Source organism: Pyxicephalus adspersus, chromosome 6 (assembly GCF_032062135.1).
Source record: "Pyxicephalus adspersus chromosome 6, UCB_Pads_2.0, whole genome shotgun sequence".
NCBI classification, from domain to species: Eukaryota; Metazoa; Chordata; class Amphibia; order Anura; family Pyxicephalidae; genus Pyxicephalus; species Pyxicephalus adspersus.
Window position 1 is genome coordinate 78,755,875 of NC_092863.1, and position 22,437 is coordinate 78,778,311.

At 37.1% G+C, this 22,437-nt stretch overlaps 1 protein-coding gene across 1 annotated transcript; it reads right to left on the reverse strand.

The window, feature by feature from the left end:
* Positions 1-509: 509 nt before the first annotated feature.
* On the reverse strand, positions 510-21,120 carry WDR41 (WD repeat domain 41). Its single transcript, XM_072416303.1, has 13 exons — positions 20,972-21,120; positions 17,732-17,847; positions 13,160-13,208; positions 11,765-11,896; positions 11,026-11,088; positions 9,882-9,993; positions 9,319-9,381; positions 7,604-7,714; positions 6,918-7,102; positions 6,650-6,771; positions 5,458-5,546; positions 4,312-4,445; positions 510-2,903 (listed from the first exon to the last, which is right to left on the reverse strand). Exons 1-13 carry the CDS (start codon positions 21,017-21,019, stop codon positions 2,742-2,744), a joined length of 1,386 nt encoding a protein of 461 aa, XP_072272404.1. The 5' UTR covers positions 21,020-21,120; the 3' UTR covers positions 510-2,741.
* Positions 21,121-22,437: the final 1,317 nt, after the last annotated feature.

A 22,437-nucleotide genomic window follows, 5' to 3' on the forward strand; every position in this document is an offset into this window, starting at 1 on the left:
ATGAAACAGGTTGCACTTAATGGTTTCAAATACTAAACAACCCATTTTAACAAAACTGAACTTTTGGACATAGTTGAATTGGTCTGTAATGCAGGAAGATCATGGCTGATGGGGGATGCCAGCACCCTGCCTTCTCTCCCAAACTTATAGCCCTGAAATAAGCAGTAGACTGGCTCTTGTTATGTCAACATAAAAATGCCTTCAAGGACCACTGATGGTCTGGAATAGTTGGTATTCCTATGCAGATATCACTAGCTAATGTTCACTTGTGCTTTATAGCACGACTGAAAACAAACTAAATTCCAATTAATGAGAGAGGCAGGCTAGGGTACAGTTTGGCTGGTGAGGAAAGGGCTAGATAATCCTGGATGTCCTCTAACCAGCAAGGCTAAAGATTGGTTTTAACACTTTTATCTTACAACCTCTTTTTAATAAGTGGATTCTAAAGGTCTTGTGCAAATATCAGATTTGTAAAAAAAAAGGATTGTTATTATACCCATCACAAAATGCTGGGAGTTGATATCCTAACTAGCTCACCATTCACAGAAGTCTGATTTATTATTCATGGAGCTCATTATAGGCTAAACAACCCACTAACATTGTTCTACAAGAAAATAGAAAAAAACATCTCAGTAGTCTTATAGCCTGGCAGAATAAATAATCAAATATACAAAAAAAGATAAAATACAAGTGCAAATGGCTCAGGTTACATAAACATGACAAGAAGAGATGATGTCATCCTAATTAGTAAAAATCAGCCAACGGGTTCAAATATTCTCTAATTTGCTGCAGCTATACATCACACAATTAACTTTTTCATCAGCTGAACTTTATTATTTTAGGTGTATTTGTTATTTGGATGTAAACAAATCCGTAGCATTCCCTATAATGTTCTCTATTCATTTTTACCTATGAATAGATTTACTGGACGCATGGCTCGGGTGATCAGACAGATTTTCATATCAATTCAATAATTAAAAATGGAAAGAACCTAAAATAAAGTTTTTAGTAACAAATTCCAGGAAATAAAAACCAAAACAATTGCTGCATACACTCAAAATCATGACAAGTATTTTTCCCTCCTTGTTAAGGCAAAGTGAGACAGGATGGTTTGTATAAGAAAGTTCAATAAACTTCAATATGAGAAAAAATGACACCTGTTGAGGGTGGAAGGCTGCATACCTGGCCTATGGGCAGTGATCAGTCACAGTACGGGGAATATGGTATGAGAGCGGATGGAAGACGGTGAGTGTATGTCCCATTGCTGGCGCAGTAACCCTGCTCTGTGGGTGGGCCAGAGCTGCTACAGCAAGTGGACCAGCAAATAGTCACCTGCTTGCTTGGTGGATGGCATCCTCTTTTCTACACTATGCTACTTGCAAGCAGTGACAGAAGTGATAATGAAACAGCATATGTCCCTGGGGAGAAAATGGGTAGGTTGGCATTTTTTTCACACTAGGGTGTCAAATTTGGTTTGTTTGAGTCTGTTAAGCCATCCTTGCTGGTGGGGTAGGGGTGATGTCACGGCACTCACGGGGGAGCCGTTTCTGGCTAACAGTAATGTCATAGGCTGCTGACTGAGGAGGTGACAGCATGTTATAAATTTATGGTGTCCTTCACATTACTGTGGTAGGCCAAATCCTCTTCACACCCATAGATCTATACAAAAAAAAGTGTTTTTTCTCGAAGTAAGAAGTCTAACCTTTGAGGGACTGTCTTTCACTTGAGGATGCCTTTGAGTATCATCAGTATGTATATAAAGGTATACATACCTATACAGAAGATATATCACATTCAGATCATGTTACCTGATAATTTTTTCATTATAAATAACCAAACAAAAGTCAGTCATTATACCACCTTCAACCTAAAGCTACACTGACGCCACAGTCCCCCCCCCGCAAGGCTCCTACAATATTGTGTTAGTATGGTATATTTGCACATTATCGCACACTTACAAAGAACTCCCCATACATCATGTGATAGGACCTCTGCCATAACATTTTAAACCACTTTTTGTTAAATGAGAATCTTCAGCCATCATAAATAGCTATCCATGGTTGATGGCACATCTGCACATACGCATGGAAGTTATTTCTTCTTGGCAGAAACAACACTGTAAAATGTATACTGAGCTGCGAATGAATAATTAGAAAGATTCTTCTATTGCAAACAAAATCTCTTCTACAATAAAAGATTTTCTGTCCTTATCTAGATATTAGGAAAGACTTCTGGGCTGATTATATATATATTATGCATAGATTCCTATAAATATTCTGAAAATTCTGTTATGAAGCTGGAAGGGCTGATAACACACAAATCAGCTGTTCCCAGTAATCGGGATTTTCCATTTTAGTTTTTTCATTATTTTTTTTGCCTTTTAAGCAAACTTATCGCCTATTTTCCACCTCTGATCGTAATGCGTCATTCTTAATAGCAAATGCCACATGTTACTAGTTAGCTTAATAACCAAAAAAATTTCCATTGGTGTGCCACTGAAACCAATTTCACTCTGTTAGTGAGGTCTGACTTTTCTGACTGCCTATTTTTTGTCTATTTAGGACAGTGTGATCAGCTACCAATCCATTCGACCTGTAAAAGGGCTCAATACAAAAAAAATGACAAGTTTATGTTTTCATTCATCACCAAACCTAAAAACATAAATTTGTTTCATAATCTACAACATGCTTTGTTCTGTGTAAACTGATATGAAATAGTTTTGTGTCACCAGAATATACTGGTTAGTGGAGGGAATATCTAGGCTGCAAGTCTCCATTTTGCTCTAATTTTTGAAAAAGCAAAAGGCTACGCAAACGGGATTCCCGCTTTCCTTCTTTCCACAGGATGATAAGCTGGTCAGCTGAGCATGTGACTAGGCCATGATCTTGAAAATACAGGAACATCTGTAAAAGTAAAACAATGGACTTGTTATACTAAATAACACCTTCTAGTATACGCTGGGTAAATAGTGTTAAGTTGCCTTTGCTGCATACTTGTTATAAAGAATGAGCACGAGCTCTGGGAAATATCTTTAAAGTGTATGTATGTTTGACATGTAACTATTTACAGTTCTCGTACATTTTGAATTTGTTGCAAATTTTTGCCAGTAAGAAAACTTTAGCTTACTGCTGGGCTGTATATGAGGTTTGCAGGTGGAATATAAACACCTGGCTGCCAATAGCTAACTGAATGGCAGACAAAAAATTATATATTAGAGATAGAAATAATCATAAGGGAAATACATTAACAGTTTAAAAAATATTTTCTTTATTTTAATTTTTTAACAGGCAAATTGGCACAGGATGGGAGATTTAGCATAAAACTATAAAAAAATAGGGGCATTTATCAATTCTGTTTCACAGCAAGGCAATACTAAACAGGAGTAGTGACACAGATCATGAAAAAGATTTACTGTATTACAAGTGGTACAGCTTGGGTAAAACATTCCTACGGCCATAAAATGAAAACTGACTAAAGCAGAAAGAAACCACTTCTTTATTATGTGTCTGTTTGGAGTGAAAATCTATGTCATCTTCATTAAAAAATCTGTCTCAGTAGGCTGACCAAGAATTCGGATGCACGGGTCACAAACGCATCATAAGCATGACACAGAGACTTTGATAAGTGACTGGCAAGCTCATTTGCATGTAATTGTGTTGCTCAATTCCTTAAAATATTTAATACTCAATATATAGTTTGATATCAGTGTAAAACTCTTCTTTTCTATTCAATGACATGTACAGGTAACCTGTATCCACCCTCCACCTGACCTGCTTTGAGCAGATTTTCAAAAAAGTTAAGTGACATCCTTCATATCTAGGTGTGTCTATGGGAAGTGTAGCAGTTATCTCTAGCTGCACAGTAATGCAGAAACAAAAGCGCTGCTCAGAGCAAGCAAAAGTAATTATTGGGAGGGTACAGAGACTGAACATCCTTACTATCAGTGCTCATGTTTACATCAACTGTAGTCTAGAAGGATGTTTGTTGTTTGCTGGGTCAGCACTGCCAAATATTGACAGTTAAGCTAAAGGAAACCTGGAAAACTGTAATGTAACATTGCCTGGGTATATTTATCCAATGCCTAAAGATTGTAAACATTCAATTTTCAAACACAAAGTGGACTTTTGCAAAATGAATTTAGTAAACTGCCATGGGGAGTATTTTTTTTTTTAAATACAATGCTAGAAAGAGCTCTTTTGTTGTCAAGTAAAAAAAGATTACAGGAAGTGGATCTTCCATATAACAAACATAGAATTATTTTATAAAACATATTATCTTAGCCTACACCTGTACAGAAACTAAAACCTTTACCTGTACAGAAGAAGAATGTCCAATCAAATCTCCAATCAACTCCAAGGAAGCTACAATGCCGTTTTCATTCATCTTCTTTACGGTTTGATTAGACTGCTTACTGCTTTTTCCAAAGCCCCACATAGTGAAGAAACCTGAAAAGAAAATTTACCATTTTAATCATATAAAATAAAGTATATAAAATAAAAGAAACACGTTCCAGGAAAATAATGTGGGAAAGGGCAAACCTAACACAACTGTCAATCAGAGTTTTATTATTTTTAGAACAACTGGTTATTAAAAGGGAATACTCATAGGTTTCCTAAAGTACAAGTCCAAGTTTTCAAAAAGTTTCATCAGCCCTGTTTTAGATATTCAGGTGTTATTCTAACATCTCCCACCCACAGGCCCGAAATGACTTCCTCCAACATATACAGCATCCTTTTCTGCAACTCTGCTAGTGAACATTTAGAGATATACATGAATGTCACACAGACTTGTATGGCATGTTACTCCCGCAGTACAAGCACGTCTTGTTCAAGCTTTTGAGATGTTAGTGTGCTAGCATTGGCAGCTTGGCACTCGATTTTTAGCAGCCGGGCTGCAGAAAGCTCAAGTGGCTTTAGCTGTTGGAGGAGGAGACTTTGGACCTGCATGGAAGTGACATATCTGAACCTTTTGAGGAAATTAAGGAGGGCTTTTTTTAAAAAAAAATATGCTCACCAACAGCATAAATACCAACACATGTAATCAGTTCACATGAAATCTTGCAATGATCTTAAAGTCATCACTGCTGTCTCAGCAGATTTATTAGCATAGAAACCCATGAAAAAAGTCTTCAGCTAATCATTTAAAAAAGGCATTTCTGTTATACGTATCAGGTTGTACTCCAGTGTAAATTCTTTTTATGTTAATACACATAGTCCAAAGTATTAGTGGACTGGAACAACAACCGAGATATGAAGAAAGTATCAATATTTGTTGTATTGTCTGGTAGTAGACAATACAATAAAAATGACTAATAAAATTTCCCCATAAAATACTATACATACCCCATGTACATACTTTTACACGTATAGTCATGTGTGTATTATTTTTAACCACAAGGAATACTAATTCAAGCAAAAATTGCTTTACCGACATGTAAAGTTTAGTATCTCTACTTACCTGCAGGGACAGACTCTGCCTGAAGCTGTGGTTTTGATCGTAACTCCCAAATGCGGACACTTCCGTCTTCTGAACATGAAACTAGCTGTCTGAAAAAAAAACAACTCTACTATATACAGTGTTTCTGAAATGTATATAGATGGGTATTTATGCCAAAATGCAAATAGTATCTCATAACAGAATCAGAATCTTTGTAGTTTGAGTGCTACCTTTATTTAGCCAAAGCAAGCTATGAAAATCTCAAGATTTATACAAGGGATATAAAAAGTGTCCTAAATACTTACATCTTTAACAACTTAAATCAATTTTTAAAAAAGCAGAACGCCACCCTTACTTTCAGCGTTTAGAAGTTGTACAGGCTCAACTTCTGTACTGAAATTACTTACTGTGTTTTCACTGTACATTGTGAAGTTCTGACAAATGTGCATTTGAATCTGCAGCATTCAGAGCTCACCCCATTTCCTGGCTGTAGGATGTTCATCATCATCTAACCTTTTCCTCCTAAGTCTGACTGCGTCTGGCCCACCCCTTTTCATTCATTTATTTTTTTTTTATTTTTATTTCATTCAGTTATGCAGGGCCAGGATATCATGTAGTGCTGCAGGCAAAAATAGCCCTGTACAAATATAAAATCTCCTTCCAAGAGCTGGTGCACTTTAGCAATGTGAGCTTTTGAGAGAAATACTAAAGCAGGATGCTTTGACATTTTCAAGAAGCTATGTACCCAAACGGCCTTTCCACCAGCCATGTCCCGCCTGCATTGAAAATGGGAATCAGAGACTCCATGATACCTGTGTCTAAAATAAGGTGTGCAAAAACACTGACTACATCTCCCACTGTTTTTTTAGAAAACTTATTAAAGTAAAATGTGTCTGACCCCATCTGGTTTGCTATAAAAATGTAAGTGTTTCCATTACAATAAATTAATAAAGCGTACTATGTCAGTACACCTTTCCTGTGAATATAAGCAGAATTCTTTCTTACTTAATGAATGGACTGATTACATTGGAACACTTGTTAGATAAACCTAGATCTGTAAATCTGACAACAGTAACGTCATATTTTAATTGGCTACAAAAATTGTCAAGTTACTAACAATCTCTCTCTCTAACATCTCTGACAAAGCCTAAAGCCAATTTTTGAATCTACCAGTACTGCCAGAACCGATCACGTAATAAAAAGGACTTGATACCTGCTTGGAATGTTCGCCATGTGCTGTATACTGGAATCATGAGCATTATTCTGAAAAGCAATCACTCTCTTTGTGTGAAGGTTGTAAACATATATTCCTCTTCCCACCGCCACATAGATACACTGCAGGGAAATAACACACAACATCCTATAATGTAGTTTAACTAAAACATTGAATGAAGAAAACCAATAAAGTTTAATAAACCGTTCTTGTGCTCTAAAAATGTACACAGAGGTCTTCAGAACTGAAATAGGAACATGAGACAGACCTCTCCATCAGACGAGAGATGTTGTATGGAAACCTCGTCTTGTGTCGGCAGAAATCTGTTCTCTGGAGGAGAGTCTTGCTGTGCATAGATGTATGGAAAGTTTTTTTCACTACCTTTTACAGACCAATCTAAAGCGTCCCACACAATCAGCTCCCCAGCATCACAGCCGCTCACAAATGTTAACTCTACAAAGTAGAAAACCAAAGATGTAAAATAAAAGATTTTAGTTAAATCTTAGACAAAATGTAGGCACAATAACCAATACTAACAAATACATATTTAGTCTGCAGTTTTTAAAACTACAAACTAATAGCACAAGGTAACACCATAATGCTCATTCACAGAGTTCGGGATGCTATGCATTACACAGCCATTTGAAATGCAGGCAAAATTAATGAACATGTACAAAAATCCACTGCTTTCTATAGTTCTATAACACAACCAATACAAAAATAAAAGAAAGAAAAAATTCACTCTTGAAGTACAACTAACCTGTCGATTTAGGTTTCTTTAAGATGGCATTTTAAAGAAGGAATTTGTGAATAAACATTTTTATGATAATGTTTTTTTTTCAACAAAATACACAGAACATATTTTAAAGCATTTCCCGTTTGCACTACACTAAGACAATTTTTCTTAAAATGCGCAGAATAAAGTGGATAATACCAAAGAGAAAGAATGCTAACCATTGACATTTATTACAGTCCGAATAATGTCCTGGTGACCTGAAAGGCATTTAATCTGAGAAATGTCCCATTTGTCCAATCCTGCTGCAGTGGTGCCAATTTTGAAGATTACTAAAAGAAAACAAAAGGTAACTCAAATTTTAAAACTGTAATGCCAGACAAAATTTAACCAAGAGAACATGACATACAAATTTACTAAACTGAAAATGCACAAATTAGTTTCTGTAGAACAGAGAGAAGATTGCTGTTAAAGTAAATGTAAATGCAGGTACTTTCTAAAGGGTATATGATATAATGAGGACCTATTTACAGGTCAATTTTTTGTGCTATATTACAGAATGCATTAACAGGTCTTGCATTTAGATAGCCCATTTGTGTGAATGCCTTACTAGTGAACCCAAAATCAGACCTGTAGGATGTCACACATGAGCAAGTTACAATACATGCAATGCAGGTGCACGCTATCATAATGCAGGGACCTTAAATGGGATCTCTGCAAGTATGCTGTGGCAGTCGGATTTTTTTTGCATCGGCAAGAACATTAGGCAAAGATACCAGCATAGAAGGTCCCTCCTATAAGAAACTGTTGCCCTTTATAAACAAGTCTAAAACAGACATAAAATTAAGTGCTATTCATTAAATTTAAAACACAGTGGACATAAATACTGTTACATTCACCTGTGCCTATTCAATCACAGGGCGCAGCTATCTTCAACTATCTTGATTTGCTAGACCGGAGTATTGTAAATTCTGAACAGCAATTTTGACAGCTCAAGTGAGCAATCAGACAGGTAAGAATGCTTATTGCAGAATGGGCACCACCTCTTGCTTTCTTCAATAAAGCTCTGTCTGATTGCCAATCTTTAAAGCTTTAACCCATCCCTAAACACTGATACTTGGATATGCTAATACAGGCACTTTCACTGGAAAAGTAAAGAATTACTCCAAACATGAGGAAAGAGGACAAGGATTGCTGGGAATTTCCTTGGGTACTGTAGATCTCCCAACTTTACAAGATTTACAGTATAGGAAGTCTGTAAGCGCAACGGTCCACTGGGCATACTCCATTATTGTAGTTTGCCTTTTTGCCTCAGTAAAGCTACACTCTAGCATCAGAAAAAAAAGTACAGATATGCATCACACAGAGGCACATATAATTTGAGTTTCTTACATATTTTGTGCAGCTACCATGAAGCTAAAAAGACTATCTAGTGCTTTAGAAGTGCATAGTGCTTCTAATCAAGCTATGCTTCACAACTCCTTGTAAACCTAGAGCAGGGTCAGATATGGGCTCTCTAGACATCAGAACCTAGGAAAAGGTATCCTCCTCACCACCCATTTCCTCTATTTACTGCAATCCAGGATACTTATGTCTCAATGTAAGCTAATAGCATACTATGACACATGAGTGTTACCTAATCCTGACTTCCTACAATTCTTGATTGGTAAAGCACTTGCATACAATTTTAATTTTTAAATTAATAATTTACCAGGAATTTAGCTCTAAATTATAAAAGTGAGAATATCTGTTTGCTACTTTCTTGCTTTTAATGGCAAATTACAAGAAACAAGTAGCCTTCAGCAGCTCTACAGTACAAAAAAAAACAAAACAACATGAGGACATTTCATAAATAACCTATTAATTTAAGTCACCTTCTGAATTAGTACTTGTTTAGATACTTTAATACTTTAAATAAGAATGAAAAAAAACTCACTCAAATCTTTTCCAATTGCTGCAGCCACATAGTTCTTGGGCAGTTCAATCAGTGCTACAATACCTTTTAAGACAAAAAAAATTTGTGTTACGTTTGTAGTTTTCAAGAAAACAATATACTGTCTTGCCACGACAAACTAGATCTGTTCATCTATATGCAAAAATAATGGCAAACTCCAAGCCCTTCTAGTACATACAGTGGGTAGAGTAAAGAATCGCCCCTTTAAAATATTCACATTTTGTTACTTTGCATGAAATAAAGACATACATAAAAACAGCAGTTGTATTTATTCAATGCAACATATATCATTCAACCAAGATAGTACCAGTTCAGAAAAAAATAAATCAATCCCCTCTTTTCTCCTGTGTTAAAGTCTCATTAAAAGTAACCTATCATTAAAGTATAGGGGCAAAACTTTGTCTTAACTTAGAGAATAATAAAGTCATGATCCTCCTGACAACACGGCACCCAGAACACTTTCAGAAGGTGGTCAAAAATAAAAGCATCCCCATTTTACTCAGAACTGCTTTACTTAAAGAGAGTTAACAACAGATTTGTCTTACCTCCATCAGAAAAGAATCCTGTCTCACCCAACAGGTTAAAATTACGATTCCATACCCGCAGCTCAGTCCCACCAGAAAGCCAGACATCCAAGCTCTGCACACCTAGTAAGGTCTGCATTATAAAAACAATAAGACCTGAATATTACCTTCATAAACAAATTAATAGCATTTTATTAGCCACTGGAAATATACAAAACTGTACATGTAATCATGTCTGCTTGAAAAGAACTCAATATACATATAGAGATAAGGCTGGGATTGTGGGAACTGACTATTGGTGACTTGCTCTAAAGAATACATCTTCGAAAACTACTCAGCAATGGAACTCCAGCCTCAGTATAGAAAGGGCCTCCAAATAATGAGTCCATCTCATTCAGCTGCTAATACATTTTTCAGAATTATACAGTATTTAGGAAATCAGATTCCCTTTTTGCCATTCAGAATTGCTACATCTATGTACAATGGCATTAACTTGCAACATGAATTTAAGTGCTTAAACCACACCTCCTATCCGTGATCACCTTTATGTGTAAGATGGTAATGGCTGGTAACTTACGAGAACATGCATAGGACTTTACTTGGTGTAAAGGTATATAGCATAGAGGATGTCATACCACATGAAAATATAGTAGAAGCACATGAGTGACACCAAACATAGTTCAAGGTCTGGAAAATTTATAGGATATCCCCAAACTGGTCAATCTAACTGGGAACACTCGCTGAACGAGCTCCGACTCATTTTACCAGAAGTAGCAATTTTATCCTAAAGTAAAATCTGACTCTTTTAAAGACACATTCTCCTTTAAAGACAGCAGTCTATAGTACCATTAAATCTAGATCGGTATTTGCTCTAACCAACTGCTTAGGCAAGAAGGAGTTTTGCTTGTGGGTGGAGTGGACCTTTAATCAGCTCTAATTTGGTAAATGAAACATTGATTTACAAAAAGTCCTCATTTTGGCCTTGGCACAAGACAAAAGGTGTAAATTATTGTGGGTAAATTTACTCACTGAAAACATCAAATATATAAGACTTGAAAAATGATTCCTTTCAGCAATGTTCCTCTGAGACCAATCGTTACAGTCGTCATTAGGGTTGGTGTCCCAATTCACAGGGTCATTTTACTTTAATTTCATTTTAACTCACCTTTACAGTAGAATGGAAATCTGAAGCCTTTTGCCACTGCTGTCCACTTTCACAATCCCAAGCCTGACTTGAGTTATTAAGGAAGGTTGTTATTTAATATGATTTTTTAACATTACATATTTTAATTAGTTACAGGACAGACATACAAATACCAGAAAAGCTTACTGCATTCATTTATTTACAGGGATAAGTAGTTCAAATTATATACACAACTAAAAACGTGGTGTATTATCCATCAATGGATGGCTCAGTCTGTGGTTTAAATTAGGGGAAGCAGCCAACCGTTAAGGTCCTACTTTATCCAAGCTTTCCGACTAGATAACTACTAATAATTTGGGAATTATTGAGCATATAATATCCATAAAAAATGGATACACTCAGCCTGTCTTTAAATTTTCACTTCTGCAAAGTGACATTCACCCACCAAAGCATTTTGATATTTGCATAACTCCTCCTAAGATCCAGCCAACTGCTTGTACCTTCTCGGCTTATAACTCATAAGAGGAGTAACAATATTTTGTAAGATATCATGTACAGTACCCTGCTATGTTCTTTCCAACAACCATGATCTACTGGCATTTCATATAGTAGTTTAGAAATTTTGTGATATCATGTCTGGGTCTAAAAAAAGTATGTAATGAAAACATAAAAGGTTTTATTTAAATGTTGATAAGGGGGAAAGGAGAAACCATGGCGGAAACAATAAAAAGAAAATAATACACGTTATAATTAAGGATACAATTACTGTTCTATCTGATGATGCAGTGAGGATCAGCTCAGCCTTCATATGATATGTTTCACTGGCTGGAAATACAGCTACAGCTGTAATCTTCTGAGTGTGTCCATTGAACTCAAAAAGGACTTCTCCAGTCTATAAAGAAGAACTTAGGTTAGCATTATAACAAATATATAACAACAAAATACATAACCATAGAAATATACACTAAAATAATAATAAAAAAATCTTGTAGACAGAGAACTGCAGAAAAGAGTCTTTAACTACACACAGATCCTGGTGGCATTGAATATGTAAAGAACTTTGTATGGTTTTGAATGATGAGGATCTAAGGCAGAAAGTGCAATACTGTGTTACCCATTTGTTACTGTTTTATTCTGTAGGATGTTTACTTATTTAACCAATGTCTGAGTTAAATATAATCTTTTTTTATGGGTTTGAGCACAAACCAAATTCTAGCACTTCATAAAGTATATTTACACTATATGGCCAAACATTTATAGGCACTTTACCATCACACACATCAACTTGCTGGGCATCCTATTCATGTATTGTGTAGGAAGTTGTGGCCATTTAAGCATAGGATAATTTGTGAGGTCAAGTACTGATGCAGGAAAAAAAAAATCAGACTCTTTGTTGTTATTTCTCTTCATCCCAAGGCGATTAGTAGAGTAGAGGTCAGGGGTCTGTATATGCCACTTAGGTTTCTTTAAATCAGATTCAGCTAATTCTTTATGGAGTTGGCTTTGTGCACAGGGGAACATTCATACTGAAACTTAAGCTATATCCCGTAGCATTTACAGTGCCCTTTACTGGAAAAGGTTGAATTCTACAGAAAGGTTGTATACTTTTGGCCATATAAATAGTTGGGATGGTCAGGTGTTATTTGGCCCTTGTGTTTAACTGAGTCCACCACCCATGCAACACAGCATTCTGTGTACTATTGGTACAAATTAAAAGCCATTCTGCCTTTCTGTGCGGGATATGATTTTAGGAACTGCTTTTGTGCTTATTTTCCTAAATGTGCTTATTTTCCTATTTTTTTTTACTATGTGCATTGTCTGCATATTTGAAAATATATCTAGGTATAAAGGTATTTAGGTAAAACCTATAAAAGTTATCATAGGTATGAAAGTAAATCAGAAGAAATGCAAAGAAAACAAAACGAAAAAACTTTTGTTTTAGTAGACTTGATTATAGGTTATTTTCTCAAATGCTTGTCATATTTGGAAAACATCTTAAGGTAAATCACTAGCTAATGTACAGGTATTCTGTGACATTCTAGATTTCTTTTACTTTATAGCTCAAAGATGACAGTGAAGATAATGGCACACTGAAACTAAATTAAAATTATCAATAAAAGTTACAAGGTAAAAGAAACAACGCTAAGCTAAATACCTGCACATCCCACACCATGACCGATCCATCATCACAAGCTGAGGCAAACCTATTAGGAAATACAGAGATAGTCAACAAAAGGGATTCAAATTGTTAAATATACCAATAAACTTAAATTGCTACAAGGCATTCTGTCTCTAAAAGAATAAAATATAAAATGATGTAAGTTTTTTACATTTTTGAATGTAATGTAGAAGAGTCTGTGTATTGTCTGTGTCACCACTCTGTAGATTTAACTGTCTGTACATACAACAGAAAGTGGGGGGAAAACACACCAGTGTTTCTGTGGGTTTCCTCTGTGTACTCCAGTTTTTTCCTACATCCCAAAATGATGCAGCTAAGTTAGTTGGATTCCCCCCAAAACTGCCCTTAGACTGGGGTAATGACAAATGATTATGGTGGGGACATTAGATTGTGAGCCCCTTTGGGGGACAGCTAGTGCCATGACTATATTCTTTTAAAAGTGCTCTGTAATATGTTGGCACTTTATAAATACAAGTCAATATTAATATTCTTGATGGACTCGGCTGGGGTGACATAACTCCAGTCCCAGCAACTGCAGGAGAAGCTTGCATGTGCAGCTCAGCAAATTGACAGTTCCACAGAACGATCAGGCAGGTAAGAATCACATTGCCTGTCCCTTCCTGCAATAAAGCAATGCCTGATCACATACTTTTAAAGTGGAACTTCAGTTCTGTTTCAAGAATAGCTCATGTTCCTTACATTTGTTGTGTAAAATCCCTGTAAAAATAAAAGGCAATATCTGCAATATTTACCATGAACCCAGCGCAGTTCCCACCCAAGTAATTCCCTTCTTGCCACTAGACATTGACAGGCTTGGCGCAGAGTACTACAGCATGTCATCAAACTGGCCAAATGACATAAGATGATAAGGTGTTTCCATATATTTATAAGCACACAATATGGAGGAGGACAATATGGTTTAGGGGCAATGTTGTTGTCTAAAAATAAAGTCCTAACTTCAAAAAAATATATAACAATTACCTATCTTGCACCAAACTTTTTTGTGTTTTATTTTTAGCATATACTTGCCGAGTTCTCCAGCCACTTAGGGCAGTTAGTTATATGAATCCATTATGTGTGACCCCTATTCCAGGTCAATTTTCCCAGATTAAATAGGTATTGGATATGGTGGTTAAGGATCACTAAGGCATTTCAATTCTCTTTTTTCATCTGAGCAGAGCTGTCCTCTGGGAATGGGACTGCTTTTATTATATCCCCCCTTTCTGCTTCTAATAAAAGGAGAAACTGTGCTGATGATAGACATTTGTTGCTGTAACTACACCTTCTAATGCTTTCTCCCTGGGCTATTGATTTCCTCGTTTGCTGTGAGATTGACAGGTGAGCACCAAAAGAACACAAGTCTCAATATTTTGCATTTTCTTTAAGACAACAGCATCATTTCTATTGATCTTTTAAGCCTTTGTAATTGCTTTTTCTTTTGAAAAACAGCAATTCTCAACACTAAGTCTGCAGTTTGCACAAAACGAAAATACCAGAGAAAAAAAGGCCTTTTGTCGAAGAAGTCCACATTTGTCAAGGTTACTGCAAATAACCTGGTGTGGTGAATTGACTCTTATTGGATTTGCTGTTTAGAAAGATGGATATGTTTCCTAAAATCTATTGCCAAGTATATGATGCGGTTTACAAATAGGTTACGGTGTCATTGCATATACTGACTGATGTAATCACCACAGATTCATAAAACTGAACAGCTGTGATAGAAACTTACACTTAAACTGGAACAAAAATGCAGCTATGCAATTGATGAAGATAAAGTGACTTGGTGGGTTTATTTTACTGAAGGAGTAGAGAATGTTCAGCTATCAATGTGAAAGTCTACTATAAAACCATTATGTTCACATGGCAAAGTAAATATTAGTGAATAGGGTGAACCTATGTGCAATCTTACTACCCTATCATGAGCAAGAAATATTTAAAAAAAAAAACATGCATACTTATCCAGTCAATATATGATAACTACTTTCAGAGCTTTTATATGGGGATGACATTGTAGTAATGACCCCCAGATCACATGCTAATGAATGGGTGTTGTGAATGGCTTAAGCACTGTCACACAGTAAAGGAGAAGAATTCCCTCATACTATGAAACTCTGCAAGAAATAAGGATGATGTTCATGTCAGCTAAGAATTTTACTGGGTTCATCCACTTCCATTAAATGAGGGAAAAAACACAAGGGATTCAGTGATGAACCCAAAAATTGTTTTATGCCAGGTGGGAAGAAATTGTAGCTGGATGGCAGCCCCTGTATTGTGACCCAACTCATCAGTAATCACCCAAAAACAGGCGTGTGGTTACTGAAAAGTGCTGGGTGGTGCACACGGCTAAAAGGGGTTGGGGAGAAGACTGGGATTATAACAAGAGACTACATTCCCTCTAACAAGACCTTTATGAGAAGCCTGAGAAATCTAGGTATATTAGGAACATATAATGCTTAAACGAAATCAAATAAAAGATTTTTTCTGAATACTGCTTCAAATGTTGTCCTGGTTAAAACAAGCCAGGTACAAAATAATGAATGAATGTGTCTGCATTATTAGAGTTCTCAAGGACTGGAGAAGATAGACTATCATGGGAGATTCTGGATGATCCAGTAAACCCAAAATGGACCTGAGCCAGAAATAAATATAATATAAGAAATGAATTCCAAGTTTCTTGAATTACCCAGGTTATACGATGATATTCTATCTTCTCCAATCTTGATGAATCAGGCCATTGTGTTCTGAATGTAGATAAATACTGGTCTGCTCTAGGAATCTAGTTACAATGTTATAGAGTTTTATTTTAACAGAACTGATACATATCTGGATCCTACAAAGACTTGCCCATTTTTTTTGCCAAAAGTGGGGCCACTATTAAAAATCGGGTGTATAATGCTTAGGTCTACCAATAAAAAATGCACACTGTCCTTGAAATCAATCTAATAAATTAAATGCCATTTCCTTCATTATGAGTACCCAGCAAAAAAGCTTTCAAAAAGGAAAAAAAAAAACAACAAATAGACTATGAAAACTGGTTTCTCTCAATTCCTAGATATTGGTCCAAATCACAAAATGCATGCCTCGGGAATAGAGAATGACAGGTGCACTTTTAACACTATTGAGGTATCAAAAAGAGTAATTATATCTGGATCATTATGACCTTCAAAGTCCCACGTCAGCGAGCAATTAAAAGATGCAATTTTAAGTCAATCAGAATGAAAGTTCCAATCACTGATTTATTTTTTTACCTGTCCACATTGAGAACATAAAAATCACTTTTCAAAGCTCACAGGAAGACATTATCAAAGCACTTGAAGCATGAAACAATTTAGAGAGGTGGAAGAGAACACCCAGGTGTACATACTGAACAGGCTCACCTCTTCTGACACTAGAAAGCTAAATAGTAAATCTGAAAAACTGGGACAATTAATAAACTTAAAAAAAATAAATGAATGACATGCAACTGTTTGTAAAATGACTTTTAGTTTTAAGTTTAGGTCAATAAAGAATGCCAGAACAATGCTGGCAGTATATTGGAGTCTTGGCAAAGGTGCACATTTTTAAGTTCATGTTTATTTTTTGCAGATATGAATTCCTAGACATCAAAAACAAAACAAAAACAGAGGACCTGTAAAAAACTGTACATCCAAATAGTTGTACCATATGAATGCCATAGCTGCATTTTGCTCTAGCCACAACACAGAAAATATGGCATTCCTGGCTAAGGACATTTATAAAATTCATGTGATTCCTCTTGTAATTGCATTTGTTGTAATATTAAAACATCTTGAATGCTAAAATATCTGCAATGGTCAAAATATCATTGAGTAATAGAGAGAGTTTGTCTATGTAGTTTGATCTCCAAGAAGAGGTAAAATGAAACAAAGGGAACAAATCTCTCTTGCTTCCTAGTCAGCAATTCAAGATGGGTTTCAGCTTGATTGCTGGGTGTGAAAAAGTTCCTAATTTGTTTAAATGTTATTACTATGCTATAGGTCCCATGAATCTTCCTGATGAAGCTGTATTTGTTTTCCGCAAAGCCCGTCGTACTACACTGTTAAGAGTCATGGAGACTGAATTAAACTGTTAGGATTATTGATATTGTTATTGAAACTATTGCAATGTAATACTTTGTACAACTTTTAACTTCTGTATAATAAATGTTGTTTTTAGATATATATTGTTTATTAAATGCCTTAAAAGTCCCCTTTGTTGGCTAGATTTGCAATTTATGGTTTACTATAGGATGTGGCATTGTGCAATTTGCCAGCTGGGATAACATCTTGTTTCTAGTTCCTAATTTTAACTGTAGGCTTTCCATGTCTGCAGCAACAAGGATGTTCAAGCAGCATCAGTAGGTACATTTCAGGATCACAAGAGTACAGACCTAAAGGGAGTGAAGTGGACTGGTGTAATACAGTAATGTCTGGATAAAAAAAAATGCCCCCATAACCAATGGGAAAATAGTTTCCTGGTTTGTATATTAACTTTGACACGTATTTACTTATAATTCTGTGTCCTTTATAAACAGAAAGAAGTTTTTCTTACCTATTGTCATCCACTTGCACAAGAAAACGCACAATATCATGGTGACCTTTTAAAGCTGTAAGTTCAGTGTAGGGATTTTGGATCTGTTCTTCTCCAATATTTAACACTCTGGTCTTCTACAATTGAATTGAACATAATAATAATAAATAAATATAAAAAACATATGGTTCATTCATTTTTAAATCATTTTTTTCCCCAAATGTTTAAATGCAGTAGTATGGCTGTGCAATTTAAAGACACTAGATACATCCAAGTGCTGGTAACCTGTCCAACTACTAACCAATTCTACAGAATTCTATATAAAAGTAAAAGAAAAAAATGCATTGCTTGAAACTACACGCTAAATCCTGCACATGTGTTTGCTGTCTGTTATTGGGCAGTTGCTCCCTGGCACCTGGGAACTGTAAATCCCATGGTTATTAGCCACTAATCTGAACACAGTCCATATCAGTGTATCTCAAGCAAAGTTCCATAGAACCTGAGGGTTCCTCCAGAGGTTGTTAGGGGTTCCTTGAGGAATGAGCAATGTGTGCCTCTCAGGTCAGTTTATTTGACACCAATTATCTATTTGGACATCTGTAAGGGTGACATTCTTCCCACTACAGAATGTAAGAGACATTCTTCTCACTGACCACCACACTGATGTACTGTAAGCTGTGGAAAAAGTAATTAAAGCAGGGATTCCCTGAAGATGTAAAGTTTTTTAAAACAGTCAAGGAGGCTTAACATAACTGCACGTTTTTGGGATGTGGGGGGAAACCGGAATACCCGGAGGAAACCCACGCAAACACGGGGAGAACCTGCAAACTCCATGCAGATAGTGTCCTGACTGGGATTCGAACCTTGGGTGGTGGATGCTCACTGGCTGGCAGATGCCCAGGATCAGCTTCTCCCTGCTACAGGTCCAATATAATCCGCCCCAGAGAAACAATGTACACCCCTGTGCCAGCAAATCACTAAAAGTGAAAGGCTCACCACTGTAAATGTAACAAAAAACTAAATTAAATCTATAACATTTGCTAAATGCTGTATGTCACAATGTATGTAGTATGTAACAATTATTGAAGCACTGCATATCATTGAAATTAGCTTTTTTCAATTAAAATACTTTCTCCATCCATCTCAATGCTACTGATCCTCTGCAGCCATTCTCAGTCTGTAAACATGTACTCCAGCAATGCTGCACGGCATTTCTCAGGCTGGGTTTTATGATAGTGACAACAGAGGACCATGCCTGCATAATGTGTAATGCCATGGCTGCTCATCATTTTGGCAATAGAGGATACCAAAGCCATGTCACCCTATGAAAAGAAGTGCCTTAACAAGACCTTCACTGCAGGATCATTAGGCCTAATTTAGATGTCCAACTGAACCCTTATTTATATCACTGGTAAGCAGATAAATTGCATAAAGTAAAGGTAGTCCCCGGGTTGGGGACATCTGTCATAGAGACGCTCCCTAGATATATACAGGGCTGTAGTGTAGTGTGTTTTTTTTTTTTTTTTTCTTTTTTGAGTATTGTTCCTCTTTAAGGACTGAGCTCTTGCTTCAGACTCTTGTAACTCTTTCAGTTGTTTAGTTTTGCATATCAAAGCACAGCTTGCTCCAGAAGTTAATGAATGTCCAGGCTCCATAAAGATTTTTTTTTCTTTGTTTGTGATTAGCTCACAGTGAGAGTTTTTTTTACAGTAGCTGACACCATGCTGCCTAATATGTTGAGACAAATATCTGTACTAATTGCATTTATTAAAATAATGTACCTGTTCCAACTTACATACAAATTCAACTTAAGAACAAACCTACATTCCCTATCTCTTATGTAACCCGAGGACTACCTGTACAGGATGTGGGTGTGTTTTTATTTTTAAAGTCAGTACACGTCAAATATTGGCTGTGCTCATTTCAGGTGAGAATCTGATGTGTAGAGCGGTCACCTGACGTTGTCAATCCACCACTGCGGAACAATGAACGAAGATCAGGATTGACCGATATTCATGTCAATAGAGGAGAGCACAGCAGGGTGCCACTTGTTCATCCCTCAATCCATAGAACAGAATACGCTCTGTGTGTACAGCACTTGTTCTTTCATCTGTCAAAATGCAGGTCCAATACTTTACATGGAATGATCTGACATGTCTGCTGTAAACTAGAGAAATCTACAGGCTTGATCGCTAGAACATCTGGCAAAGTTCTGAGGCCCTTTTATATGAAGCTGTGCTTTAATGAAAAGCTGCAGATTTTACAATCCTGGAACAAAGTTTTAATATTATATGACAATGTTGAAACAAATACAACATTTTAATGGTTAGGTTGACAGAATATCTAGTGATCTGATTAGGATGATTCTAGTTTTGGTACTTCCTGTTAAGAGGTGACAACCCCCTTGGGGATACCCCTGGCTACCTGCAGGATGTGCAAGTGCAGGAATTACATCATTCTGGCCTGGCCAATCAAGATGGCCAAACAACCCCTGAGGAGCCCCAGGTGAAGATGGCCATAAAGAGAGGACAGGTGAGTTTATGTTAAAGAATGCAATCAGGCAAAAACTAAATTTATTTAATTGCATAGGCGATCACCTGTCTATTCTGCAATAAAGGACTTACCTGGTGGCTTTTAATTTTGCCACCAGGGATGAAACAATAGTAAAACCCTCACTCACTATCCCCCCTCCTATTGTCAACTACGTCCCCCACCTCCTAGATTGTAAGCTCTTCTGAGCAGGGTTCTCTCCTCCTTCTGTGTCACTGTCTGTATTCGTCTGTCACTTGCAAGCCCTATTTAATGTACAGAGATGCGTAATATGTTGGCTCTATATAAATCCTGTTTATTATTATTAATATTATTATTAATAACAATAATATTAGTAAAAAGCCACCAACAAAATTAGCCTAAATCTAAAAATAAACATGGCAATTGTTTACATTACACAGGAAGTAAAAAAAAAATTCTGCAAGCTGAACACAGGCAAATATATATTGTTAGTGGTGATGGGGACCCCAACATTTATTACTGGTCACAGGGACAGGAAGTGTGTGAAAATCTCTCTATTGTGGTCACAAACAAAAATACAGGACAGAATTTTTTAAGAATATGCCCCAAAGGCTTTGTTGGAACTTGTAGTTCCTGAGCAGCATGATAGCGTCTGACTGGCAGCCTCTAGTGTTGAACTACAAGGCTCAGAGCGAGGTAAACAAAGCATTCTGGAACTTGTGGTTCCTCAAAACCACCCCGGCTTCTTACCTCCGCACCGCCCTGCGGTTCTTTGCCACCTAGAAGCCATCGGAACATGGCTGCAAGTTGTCAGTCCCGTGTTCGAGCTTGATAAACAACACAATCAGCGATAATTTACAGCAGGCTCGAAAACACCGCAAAGGCCCAAATCACCAGGAAACGTTACCTAGCAACCAGGCAATGCAATCTACGGCAAGAGGCGAGAACCAAACTATCTGCAGTCAGCTGACCAGTGAAGTATGGAAGGGGAGAGAAAACTGAGCTTTGTTGGCCCTGTTACTGCTGTTCTGAATCCTTTCTATTCTAATAAAACCATAGCCATGGCATACCAGCAGTGGTATTAGTTAGTGACTAGCTGCCCACATTTCCAGGGCCATTTCTGCTGCAGAGATAGAACTAAGTCTGTCAGTTTTGCTGCTCTGCTTAAAAAATGAGGTGCAAATACAGAAAACAAAATCAGACATTACACAAAAATGAGCAAAAAGTGTCAGTTTTCATTTACATTTGATTACAGAGAAAATCTAAAGATATTGCGCCATTTTTGCAAAATGCATTACGAATCAATAAAAAAAGAAAAATGTGTTTTTAATGTAGAACTGAACTTCTAAAACAGAATATTATATGCAGGCCAGTCATTACTACAGGGGAGAGAGGCAATGCCCCTTCTATTATAATACAAACTTACCTGCCTGTCGACGCTGCACTCCACATGCATAGCTTAAAGAGTACCTAAACCCAACGTTTTTACTTGACATAGAAGCGTACACAACCTTTCTATATACAGTCAAAATGTTTATTTGTTTTGTTTTTTTAGTGCATTTTTCCTCCTAGGGCAAGGAGATGTCGATCTCACGCATGTGCAGTAAGATCAGCTCTCTCTTGTTTTTTTCCCCCTTCACAGTGGCTAAGTCACCTGAACCCGCACCTGTGCATTAGGTGGCAAAAGAAGAACGGAAGAGAAGAGCGGAGATGGCAGCGCCCGGCGCAGTGGGACAAAGAGGAGTTCCAAGACAATGCAAGACCGGATCGTCTAAAGGACCAGCGCCATTGTGGGACCTGCAGGCAGCGGTGTAGAGGGGCGGGCATGTTTTTCGGGTATGGAATTGCAGGCTCAGGGCGGTGGGCAGGTTGTCTTTCTGAACACAACCCACCCACTCCCCCATCGCAGGTCTGGGTGGGTTCTGGTATCATGACGTCACTCTGGGGAAGTTTCTTCCTCTTGAAGTGACACAAAGGCAGGGGTGTGGTGGGGCGGGCACGTACCATGTCCCCTCTTCTTTTTTTACGACTACACCCCTGCCTGCGGGATTAAAGGTAAGTGTAATTTTTTTGATTTTAGTTTAGTTCCCCTTTAATGTACGATCCCGGGACCGCTGGCTGCCAGGAATAAAGGATTTCCCATGCACATGTGTAGGAGTTACGTCATTCTGGCCTGGCCAGTCATGATGCGAGGGGAGTTGAATTCTGCTTTAAAT

What these genes read in the sequence shown, in the direction of transcription:
- WDR41 (XM_072416303.1), bottom strand. Translation starts at nt 21,019, where the DNA reads ATGTTCCGATGGCTTCTAGGTGGCAAAGAACCGCAGGGCGGTGCGGAG. An exon ending in GTGCAAGTGGATGACAATAG is followed by an intron (nt 13,209 to 17,731) that starts GTAAGAAAAACT and finishes ATTTCCTAATAG; the next exon opens with GTTTGCCTCAGCTTGTGATG. An exon ending in AGGATTCTTTTCTGATGGAG is followed by an intron (nt 9,382 to 9,881) that starts GTAAGACAAATC and finishes TTGTCTTAAAAG; the next exon opens with GTATTGTAGCACTGATTGAA.